This window comes from Argiope bruennichi, chromosome 2, assembly GCF_947563725.1.
Source record: "Argiope bruennichi chromosome 2, qqArgBrue1.1, whole genome shotgun sequence".
NCBI classification, from domain to species: Eukaryota; Metazoa; Arthropoda; class Arachnida; order Araneae; family Araneidae; genus Argiope; species Argiope bruennichi.
The window spans coordinates 37,598,890-37,612,112 of NC_079152.1; the positions used below are offsets into that span (position 1 = coordinate 37,598,890).

Here is a 13,223-nt window from a genome sequence, read left to right on the forward strand (position 1 = left end):
AAATGTTACTAAAAATGTAGACATTGTATAAATATTAAATGAAATCATATTAAAAATGTATTGATTAATTCAATTTATGGAATGAAATAAATAAGTTGAAATTGGTAAGTTAAAAAAAATTTGGTGATATAAATAATTGATTTCCCTGAAGTTAAACATCAAACATATTGTGATCCATATAATGGTCTATGTAATAATGTTGAAAACAATTTATCTTTGGTTGGAAAACAGCCGCTAAAAATAATAATTTTAAAAATATATAACTGATTTTTATACCAATTTTTTTGAAATTAAAAATCGACCAGAAAAATTATAAAGGCTTTCAAGAACAACTTAGTATTTTTATTGCTAAATAAATCCATAAATTTATTATTAATTCAAAATTGAAGAGATGCAAACTCATTTTAAAAACATTTCGATTTAATTTCTGTGTTTTACTCCCTTCAATAATTTTCAATTGACCATAAATTCTCATTAATTATATATTCCATTTATTTCAGAAATTACTTTATTTTATTATTTTCTCCATTTAATTATATCCTTTTATTTAATCATTTATTGCAAAATAAAAGTGTGCTACAAAATTCTTTTAGTTATATATTTTTTTCTTACTGAATCATTACTAAATTAATTCATTTTCATCGAGTTTTTTTTACAGTATTCTAGCAAAATTGTTTCTTTTTAAGCATCATGAGACATTTTTCAGATCCCTTAACTCTGAAAATATACAACATTTTCTTTACTCCAACACTTAACATAAACAAAAGTTAAATTCGCTTTTTCTTTCAGCAAATTTAACTTTTATGGTGAAATATCACAGTATTAATTTAGTATGCATGAAACCTTCAGAAACCTAATGAACTAAGGTGAAAAACTAAGAAATGCATGAATTTATTGAAAAATGTAAAAATATTTGTAGCACATCATAAGCATTTTAAACATGAAAAATTTATAAATAAGACGCGTTATTCACGCGTGAACTAGATTTAGCTACTTAAATGGGTCAAAACATAAATAAAATGTGATATATCGTTGGCACATTCCTCCTTCGGCAAAATATGCCTCTGTAGATAATCGAAGTATGTCATGATACTGCATTCATCAAATTCTTCTCATCATCAAGTTTTTTTCCCACGAGATAAAAATGTTAGTGATACATATTAACGTTCTTAGTAAAACCACGCTCATAATATATGACAAATTATGGTATCTATCATATCTGGAATCCAGTTTTTTTTTCTTTTGAAAGAATTTCAAATGATTTAAAACACCAATTTTAAAAATTTGTATTTTTCAGTGGAATGAGTAAAGCATTGATAACGTATGATAACGATGAAAATTAAAAAAAAAAATAAATAAATAAATAAACGAATTTAGAAATTCCAATCAGCAATTTAAGGTTTATAAATTTCATAAAAGAGGGGGGACATTATTGAGTATTCTAATCATGATAAATTATAAGTCGACTTTTTTAATTTTGCCAAAGTGTTTTTGAAAGGTTATTTTTTTCTTCACTTTTTTATCCTTAAGTTTGACTGGACAAGTCTCCAACCTGTGTTTCTTCCTCCATAAATGTCGGCATATGGATATGACGTATGAGAGATGCTACACTTTCATCATTCAATGTGCATCGGAACAAGATTTTCTTAAAAGCAGCTCTAAAGTCTTTGCTAATGATCCCATAAATGATGGGGTTCAGAGCAGAATTGCAATATCCAAGGTAGAAAAACACTTTGAAGAGTACTTCAGGAATGCACACTTCACAAAACCCCATAATGAGGTAAACAGTGAAGAAAGGGAGCCAACACAAAATGAAGCCCCCCACTATTATTCCGACCGTCTTGGTGGCCTTTGCTTCCGTTCTGAAGCGCTTTGCGTGCCATCGTGCATTTCGCTTACTGCTTTTGTTCAGTGCAGCTGAGCGTCCATTCCTTTGCTCTTCATTGTTTCCACCAGCAGACTGATCATCAGTTCTGGAATGTTCTGGGGTGGAAACTTCAATCTCTAATGTTCTATTATATGTAGCTGGAGTGGCGGACTTTGTTCGTCTGACCCGACTGTTCATTGGACTCGAATCAGAATCGTTAGGAGCCGCTCTTGTGGTATAATAATTTCTAGTACTGTCTTCCCGAAAACAACGAGGGCTGTTGGGTTCTTTGGTATGATGATATACTACTGTGGGGATACGTCGTGGCACCAGAATATCACCAGATCTTCGATTAGATGCTGCGCTAACGTTGCCACTGCGGCCAGAGCACATGGATTCACTGGTCGGTCTTCCACGATGGATGCGTAGCGTGACATCCGATCCTCCTGGGCCATCTTGGCCAGATCCATGAGATGACTTAGATTTGCTTGATTTTGCCGTGCGAAAGCCTCTATCCAGAGCGCGGCTGGTTTTAAGAGCAACGACATAAATACGATAGTAAAAGAACAGCATGACAAGCATGGGTATGTAGAAAGACCCTAAAGCTGAGTAAATAACATAGCCTTGATTTGTGATGAGAGCGCATTGAGGTTTAGGACATCTTCTTGAAGACAAAGTGCGGGATGTAGTAGATTTTACCTCTTCACCTATACTGCTTCCATTGAATGCGTCATCTGTGAAGTTAGAGGTAATAATCTTGAGTGGATAATCTAACGATCTATTATCCATTAAGTACTGATGTTGTCGATTCATGTCGCTGTATATTGTTATGTTGTCGTAAGAAGTTACTTCCTCGCCATCCTGAACCCTGTCGTTCCAACCAACTAAAGGAGGAAAGCAAATGATAAATGAAAGTATCCAGACCGCTGCAATGAGTAGTTTCACTTTCGTAGTAGACATAATTGTTCTATAATGTACAGGTCTGGTGATAGCTAAGTACCTATCGATACTAATAGCACACAGATTGAGGATGGAGGCCGTGCACAACCATACGTCAACGGCCAACCACATTTGGCACCATAGTTCGCCGAAGATCCACAGTTCGAGGACTTCAAGAGAGATAGAATAAGGTAAGACAGCGAGACCAACAAGGAGATCAGAAATGGCTAATGAGACTATGAGGAAGTTTGTAACTGTGCGCAGCTTAGCCGAAGCAAAAACTGCCAGAACTACGAGAAGATTGCCAGCAATCACAATAGCATTAATGAAACCTAAAATAATAATAATAGAAATATTTTTGGCATTATCGAATAGTTCTTGCCGGAACCAAGAAGGACAGGTCGTTGCGGAAAAAGCTGGAATTTCCTGAGAAATATCTGAGGACATGTTAAGTAAAGCCATAATTTCTCAGAATTTGAACTCACTGGAAAAAGATTTGTATGTAATTCGAATGCATGTAAAGTTGCAATAGCAAATAATGAAGGATTATGAAATGTATGAAATGACTAGAACACTGCAGCAAAAAATTTGTCTTGCATTATTTTTTCCTGCGTTTCATAATTTGCAAACATGAGGATGGAATAAAATAATCTTAAGTATTAGTTCATCCTTTATAGCTTATTTATCAATGATCTTATTCAAACAAATTTAACGTCCAGGAATCCTAAACATTCTTGTTATAGACATATATATCATTAAAACAACAAATATACTCTAAGAAATAACATCTATTACATGAACATGCAGAGTTGTCATACTAATGTATAATCCATTATAGAACATACAATTCACAAGAATAGTTGAGTCTGCTCACATTAATTAGTCCTATCTGTCTGGAATTTAATGACTTGAATTTTAATACACCTTCCAGTAGATCTATGAGAAGACTCTTAATGTATATCGATGACAAAAATAGTAGCTGATAAATATTTTGGTTTCTTAGGTGTCATAACGGAGCTGTGGCATTTTCTTCTTCGAAAAGTTTATCATAAAATGTCTTGATTTCTGAGATATAGCATCATTTCCTTAATCTCTTCAAACAGCAGTAAAACCTGGAGAAATTTAGGAGACCATACCTTCATCTGTAAAAAATATAAATAATTTTGTGAGTCAAATAGATCAATAAACATTTTTAAACTAAAAAGAATTCTTATAAATAATGTAAATGTTAAAAAAAAGGCTATAAAATGTTCGTAAATATCACTAAACCATTTGTTAAAAGTGATAAAAAATATTTTTGGCTAGTTGACTTTTGGCTTAAATATAATCCTCATATATATCAAAGCTCCTATTAACGACTCAGTCTTTATCCGGAAAAGAAATGTATTTATTATGAATAATGCTGTAAATAAAATCTATAATTGTATGCTAACTTTTAATAAGTTTGGTTTTGGTATTTAAAAAGAGAAAAATCTATAGGAAATAATTTGATATTAATTGACAACTCCGTAGAAAAAGTTTGTTTAAAACGTTAATGGATTAGTTAATAGTGTGCTTTGAAATTAGAAATTTGTACATATTTTCTTTGTTATCTAAAACTGAATGTCAATAAATTAATCAATGTAGTTGATAATGTCCAGAAATCCCATTTTAATTGATCTTAAAATCATTTATTGTTTTATAATTATTCCCAGAGAAATTTGTATAAATTTATAAGTACAAATCAGAGTAAAATAGGTATTAATTTCATGCCTTTAAGCCATTATTGTGCCCATTTGATTCAAATTTAATTTTTTTAATTTAAATATTGATTTGTTTATTTCTTGAAATCCTTAAATATAAATATAAAAAAAGCTTTTATTTTTAATAATGAGATGATTTATTAGTTAATTGCTAATATAAATTTATCTGTGAATTTTGATTTGTTGTATGTTTCCCAAATATAAAGAATCGGAACAAAACAACAGAAAAGAAAAGTTTCAACCTTAACCCATGAAAGATAGAAATCTGAAACCTCGTCAAAGGGTCAATCGATGTAGTAATAAAAACGAATTTACGTCCGTTTAGGTTGTTAAAATTCCGCAAAACCTACTGAAGAGAATAGGAACGTGCAATATCTTACGATTTCTTACTTTACTGAAGAAAAAATGAATAAAACATTATACATAGTAATTAAATACAGAGTTTCATTAAAATTAACACAGATGGTATTTTTGACAAACAAACGGTTCAACAAAAGTGGCTAATTAGAAATAAAACTTATGAGTATGGGTACTTAAATTGTATGATAATTTTTAATACGTGGGATTTAACTAAAGAATTCTTCAAATCCTTTTGAATTTTAATAAATATCATAATAAATCATTATCAAAGAAACATTTTCAATCATTCATGAATTTCATACGCACACTTCTATAAAGAACGAAAAAAAAATCTTTAATTTTTCAGAAATTAAAAATTTCAGGAAGGTAACGGTTATAAATTATAATTGGAATACAGATTTAAATATATAAATTTCAAATACCTACAAAATAATAAAATAATAAAACAAATATCGCAAATTGGAAGAAATCTGTAAAAAAAGTTATACATTACGGCTCTTTCCCTCCTTCAGACAACTCAAATAAGTAACGAAAGAAAGACATATCTTTTAATTTATTAGTTTCATGTTTGGAAGCATTAAGGAAATGAATCAGCATTCAAGACCAGCTGTTTCAAAAATTGTTAGATATCAGCCGCATAATTTTTCTAATGCTTGTATAAGGATTTCTGATGAAAATTCCTGAACACTGCTATGTAAGGTAATCAAGGTTTTAGAATTTAGAATTGAAAGGAATTAAGAAACTAATTGAAAGGTGTTAAGGCTACAAATCATGTAGTTAAAAATACATATGATGATATTTTATAGAATTATAAAATAGTTAAGATTTTTTTAATTCCTTAATAAACTCCTAAAATATATTTTTCTAAATGGAAAGTTTTTGATTTTTATGAAAATCTTAGATATATAAAGTATTTCGTGGTATTTTGATATTTTCTATTTAGCCAAGTATTATATTACGGCTGAACATTATTTTTAGACTTACACTTCAGAACGTTATGCAGCTTGGTGTTTTTAAATTGAGTCTTTACTGAAACCTATTCCGAATGGATTGAGAGAGAAAATAAGTTTTTATTAGGATATTATTAATTTGTTTCAATTCTATTCAAACAAATTTAGTAGTACATAATATGTCATTCCTTTGAGAAAATATAATTTTTTCGCATGTTTAGAGAAAATATCTCGCTTGCATGTGCCATGTGAAGCAACACCAGACGAATATGATTATTATTATGTGATATATTTATGAAACTAAATAATGTATGTAAAAAATTTCTCCGAGAATTTTAAACTTAGCGAGTTCTTTTCCTACTGCGCTGTATATAAATTTATTAAAAATTTTAAAATCATTCAAATGACAGTGTATTTAATTTGATAATTAACAGAAAAGTAAGTAAATGTTAAAAATAAACAAAATCGTAAAAATGTAAGAAAGCAATCTAAGAATAAATAGGCTAAAACATATCTTATAAATTTTGATAACTAATTAGAGAATATCGTTGAATCAAGGCTTATACAATCTTTAAGAAAAAAAAATCTGAAATATAAAAGCCTTTTCACCTTTCCCTGATCAAAAGTTATTTTATTATTTTTATGTTGTAAAGATATTTATGTAAAAAATTAACATAATTATATGAAAAAAATATTTTTACAAAATATTAAATTCAGTTAAAATGTATCAAAATTTTGCTGAATCAAAATTGACGGAATCTCATATTAATTTTTTTATAAAAAAATAAATTACATTCATCAAAGATAAATTATGTGTACAATTGAGTGTAGCACGTTAATTTTTAAAGCTAAAATTGATTTTATATTTAATTTTAGAATATGTTGTAGTAAAAAATACATATAATTTTTAAAATGTGGCATTAAATATAATTAAAAATGTTAAATATATTTAAAATAAATTTATTAAATATTATAAGTAATTTTATCAATTAAATATGTAACAATTTTAATATGTACTGTTTTATTCACAACGAACATAATCAAAATATTTCGAAAATTCAAAAATTGATTTTTTATTTTTTTGACTGAATACCTTATAAATGATAGGCCTAAATCTCACCAGATAATCAGGGGTATTAAAAATGTTCTCTCCTAAAGACCGGATACACAACTTATCTTATAATTTTAAATGAGCAATAACGATTTCCACCAAATTTTATGCTTAGATAATGATGATTTAAGTTTATGTATATAGGTGTCTTTCCTGAGAAAACGAGATATTAGACAAAGAAAAAAAAATTGTAGCTAACTATTAGAGCTTTTTTCTCTTATGCTGACAATGTAATATAGCGCCATCTGTTTAAATTTTGTGGTACTTGGCATTGTTGCCATAAGATGATAACCTATTGGTGCCTCAAAATTTTGTGAAATCAGGTAATACAACACTATTGGAATATAAATACATTCCGCTCATATCCAATACTATTGGAATATAAATACATTCCGCTCATATCCAATACTATTGGAATATAAATACATTCCGCTCATATCCAATACTATTGGAATATAAATACATTCCGCTCATATCCAATACTATTGGAATATAAATACATTCCGCTCATATCCAATACTATTGGAATATAAATACATTCCGCTCAATTGTTATATTAACGAATTTGAATAACATATTAAACTAAGTGTGTTCGCGAGTTTTTAAAAAAATTAAAATGACCAGTTAATATATAGTTAAGACTGAAAAATATTCGTATGTAATCATAATGTGATTCGTATCTAAATATTTTCTCCTAGAAAAAAAAAAGAAAAAGAAAACCGATTATACAAAATAAATAAATAAAAAACTTCCGAGCAAAATTTGGTCTTTCTGCTACTGGACTTAATTAAACAGCAGAAGCAGCTCAAAATTAAAGACATTTTTTCACCGATTTTAGTTTTGATTTCCGATTAACAAAAACAAATTCGAAATTTCTGGCCATAATCTATAATTATTTATTTTAATGACAGATTCAAGAGAGCATAGAAGATATCTAATTATTATCAAATTTAAATTAATAACACTCGAATCACCATATTTTACTATAGTTTACTGAATCGTAAGGTGTTTTAGAATTTACAATCTCTAAAACACTTTAAAAACTCATTTTTTTTTAAAAAAAAATTTATTGATACAAATTCTTATTACTTTTTTTCAATAAGTAATATACCATGCATTACAAAGTGTACTTAAACATGTTATGTACAATAGTAAAAGAAACTATAACAATTAAAATAAACTAGAAAGAATATAATATAGTTATCGAAATTAACAAGAATATAGAATGATAAAAATACAAAAAAAAAAGCGTAATAATTTTTAACGATGGTTTTTGATAATATAAGATTATGATATAATAAAAACTCATGATATCAGATGACTCTTATTACTGTCTTTTATGCTTTATAATGAATTATTTACTGTATTTGCTACTTAAGCTCTGTTATGTAAGACAAAAATATATTTTCTAAAGCTTGCCAGAAATATGCAAAAAAGAAAAGACATTTCTGCGACAATGCATCCGGGAGATATTCCATCTTTAGCTGCATTTTCCCCACTTGCTGTTGTTTCTCCCCCATTCTCCGAATAAGGGATGCATTTTATACACAATGGAACACGACAAACATAACATTATCGATACGAACATGTCCAATCTTTCCAATATCTGCCCCCCCCCTAACAAAATAGAAAATATGATTCTCCAAGGATAGATTTGGCTCTGCAAAAAAGGCACAGGAAAAAAAAAAAGAATTTTTGAAACCCCGGCGATCTCATTTATCGAGAGGTATCCTTTTTCCAGTCCACTGAAGCAGGGACGAAAAGGTTTACCCGTTTTCTTGAACACTGTCTTCCTAGCTCGAGTGTCCCTCCCCCTCTCTCCCAAGTTTATTAGCCTACTTTATCTTATGTGACTCCTATTTTTGGTTCGTGGATGAGAGGTATTATTCACCCAGCTCTGATTTTATGTTGTGGGAGAATTCCTCCTCTATGGGATGGACTCCGATTTAGAGAAGACGAGGAAAAGTTACTGTTACTTCGCGAACGACCTAATCATTTTACTCTAGAAGCGTTTTCTTAAATCCTCTAAAACCAGCGATGAAACTTAGAATTATTGGTGTCTGTAGTGAAAGTGCAAATTCGACTTCTTTTTTCTTTTCTTTTTCTGATAATATAATTTTTCTGAGAATCAAGTTGAAAGCTTTATTTTTATGTTCTTTCGAAGTAATGGTGATTAGATCAGTTGCTTTCAATGTATACCGTCAACCATACTGTTTTGTGGAAACCGATTTTATGATTTCTTGGTGAAGATAGCTAACTTCTGTAAGGAGATAGTATAGAGGAATATTTTAAATTCGAATTTTTTGGCAGATGGTGTTTTTTTTAAAAAATGGTAATTTAAAAATATAAAATAATTTTTTCCCTGAACCATATTCATTAAGTAAATACTTCCATACATTGTGTTTGTATTGTTCTGAGCAAATAACGTACAAGAACTCAAGTAAAATATGTTATTTTTATGCACTTTGAAGTAGTGGTGATTAGATCAGTTGCTTTGCATGTGCACCCTCAACATGCTGTTATTTAGAAACATATTTTATGACTTCTGTTGTTCCTAGTTATGGCACTTGCCATGGACAAGCCCGCTGATCACGTCAGTGATTTAAGCAGAGTTTGTGTAATAGCTTCTGAGGGTAAGTCAGCCATCTGACTCTCCGACCCGCCACGAAGGCACACGGATTTAAACCAAAAACTGAATGACCGGACCGCCGCAACAGCAACATTGGTGGGAACTGTGGTTGAGACCTAAGGGCCATCACCGAACACGGTACAACCCTCCCCGAAGGAAGTACGTCCCGCCATCGATGGGAGAAGTCAGACCCTCACCTATTAGTGTACTCTCCAGGGAGGCGAGATCCAACCACCATGCCGGAGGCATGTCATCCTCATTTCGAGGTGCATCCTCGGGGGTCAACTTCTGAGGGTAAAGGCACCTGAGCATAAGAGGGCAAAGCCTGACTTCCAGTTCATATGAAGATGACACTCACACACTCGCTTGCAAACCCCTTTTTACAAGGGAGCTCTTTCACACACCTCACAGATAGAGCACAAGGTGGAGAACAACCAAGCCCGAACCAGAACTCGAACCAGGAATGCCCAGATCACGGGGAAGAGGCGGTACCCTTTGGTCAGGACGCCAGCTTTTGTGATTTCTTAGTGAAGATAATTAACTTCGAGAAAAAGACAGTATAGTGGATAATTTTAAATTCGAATTCTTCGGCAGTTCGTGCTTTTTTCTTTTTTTGTCTGACCTCTTAAATTTACTATTCCTTATTTGTTGGTATAATTAAAAAAAATATATATATAATAATTTTTCCCAGAATAGTATTTATTAGTTGAACGCTCCCACGCATTGTGTTCATATTGTTCTCAGCGAATAACGAACAAGAACTTAAGTAATGCATAATGTATTCAACCATTAAAAAAAAATCATTTTTTTTAGAAAAGAAACTTAGAAAAAGTTTGATCTGAATTATGAGTTCATTTTGAAGTTTCATTTCACAATTATTGCATTCAAATTAATGGAAAAGTTTAGTTTATTGAAATAATGGAGTTTTAAATTATTATTTTCGTTCTATCTTTAAATTTTTTAAATCATAATTTTTATTACTTTCCGACTTCATTTTTGCATCTTATTATTTGTTTTTATAATAAATAAGATTTTACTGCGAATTTTATTTGAAGAAATTTTTTATTTTTTCCCTCGTTATTTTCATTTTTAGAAATAAATTTTCTTAATTAAAAAAAATGGATAAGTTGAATTTTTACTATAGTTTGTCAAATAATTGGAATACATTTATATTATATAAAGGAAAATTTTTACAATTAATATTCCCTTTTCTTTAGTCATTAGAATACATAGAAGAGAATAAATCATTCGGAAATTTGTAGCATATAAACAATAACATATTACTTGGGCTAAAACTGTAGGGTAGAAAAAACATCAAGAAATAAAAATCTCACTTCATCTGTGGATTTTAACTAACGGTATTCGAGAACGAAGGAAAACGAAATAATAAAATTTTAAAACTTTCCAAAGATATTTTTTAGATTAATTCAACCACATATTTACATGTAAAGCATCTTATGTTTTTACATTAACTTCATACAATGTACTTTTCAATGCCAAATCATAATGTGCTTAGAATTGTGAATAAAACTATGAATTAAGCTTATAACCTTAATATAATTAATGCAATTGCTATATATTTTACCAGAAGGAAGAGATTTATGTATATAATATTGGTGGCTGGTATAAAAATAAAAGAATCAATTTTCTCTGAAATACCAAATATTTATTAAAAACGATTATTTCAACAGTTTCTGGTATTCTTAACAAAATAATTGAATTATATCTCCTTTAACTTAATGAGTATAATTTATATAGCTTATTAAATATGTATATAATTTCAAAAGTCTGGTAACGAATTTTTAGCTTTCAAAATGAATTTATATATATATATATATATATATATATATATATATATATATATATATATATATATATATATATATATATATATTGTTACATAATATATTAAAAACTAATACAATAAATGAAGTTGATATTACAAGTTAGTATTTTTTAAAAATTTTAAATGGTATAAAAATAGCTTTCATATAATAATGTTTCATATAAAATGCTTTAGGAAATAAGTTAATAACCCCATTAAAGTAATTAATTAAGAACTGAAATGTATTGTTCTATAATATACTAAAAAATAATATAATAAAAAAAGTTGTTATTACTGGTTAATGTTTTTTTAAATTTTAAAATAAATTATAAAATTGTGTTTCAAAATTCTTTATGAAATGAATTAATAGTTCGATTAATTCTTAATTTAAATTTTATGTAATCATTTCTTTATGAATTTCTAATAACTAAAAATATAACTTTGTGTCAGAATTGATAGTTCTCGATTCAACTATTTACAATAATGTAGTTAATATAGCACTCATTTAAAAAAAAAATGAGAACTGTCATAATTTTAGTTGAATTGCTTTGATATTTTGAAACCTTTCCTAGCTAGGAAGAGAAAATAAATTTTAAAGAATTAGAAAAAAAAATCTTAAACAAATAGAGAAAATATTAATTTTTTTGCTTCGTTATATATCCGGTGCTTTTAAAATAAAAATATGTTCTAAAAATTAATTCGTCTATTTCAAAAATCCAAGACTAAATATATATCATACAAAATCTGTCAAATTTTAGTCATGTAGAGGTTTGTGAAACTGGCTTATCAAAGTTCAAATTACTAAAATAGTTCGGATTTTTTTTTTATTTATTCAATTGTGTACTAAACTCAAATACTCCCGAATTAAATATTTTATTTATCTTTTTCATATTCATTTCTGAAGATTTTGAAATATGTTTAATCTTTTAGAAGTATTTTTAAAGCAAGTCAGATTTATTCACGAACCTGTTCTTGTTCATAATACAGAATAAGTCATGAGAGGTTTGAAATACAGAGAAAGACAAATCTTTGAATTGGTGCATTTTGTTATTTTTTTGAAACATTTGCCTTTCATGTAATGTGGGCTCATGCATTTGTTGACCTTTGGCGTGTGATTTTGCTGATGAATACTTTGCGGGAAGTGGAGAACTTATGTCGGCTTTTCATTGCGAGTGTTTTACGCAAATTCAAAATCAACCGAATTGACTCCACATATTTGCTTAATACAAAATTAAGTGCCTTGTATGTCCATCCAAGAAATATACAAATTTAAAAAAACACATGATAAAGCAGAAAATATTGAAAGGGTTGCGGGATTACGAAATTACATTCATTCGGCTATGCTAATAAAGATTCTGCGAAATTTGAATGAATGAAAGAGATGATTATTAGAAAGATTTTTTCTTCATTAATGAATATCATCAAATAAACACCATCACAATTATTTATGGGTCAATAATACTTATTTTAAACTCGATTTTTATATATATATATATTTCACAATTATTCAATTAATCAGCCCAATCCTTTGTGATAATTAAAAATATCTATATTTACACTTCCTAAAATAAAACTGAGAAATTAAATAGATTGTTTATTGAAACTTCTTGATTTTGAAATATTTGATTAATTTAGTAAAATGTATTTTTGTAAAAGTCATACATAATGAATGATTCTTACAAAAACTACGCATGATATATTAAGCCTTTTATCTCTATTTTCACCCCGAAACAAGTTCATTCCAAGCACTTCTAACATTTCCTGTTAATTAAAAGACTTTCGGGATGGGAATTTCTTTCA

At 28.8% G+C, this 13,223-nt stretch overlaps 1 protein-coding gene across 1 annotated transcript; it reads right to left on the bottom strand.

The window, feature by feature from the left end:
• Positions 1-1,471: 1,471 nt before the first annotated feature.
• LOC129962167 (probable G-protein coupled receptor No9) lies at positions 1,472-3,253 on the bottom strand. The gene has a single exon (XM_056075904.1). It carries the CDS (start codon positions 3,251-3,253, stop codon positions 1,526-1,528), a length of 1,728 nt encoding a protein of 575 aa, XP_055931879.1. The 3' UTR covers positions 1,472-1,525.
• Positions 3,254-13,223: the final 9,970 nt, after the last annotated feature.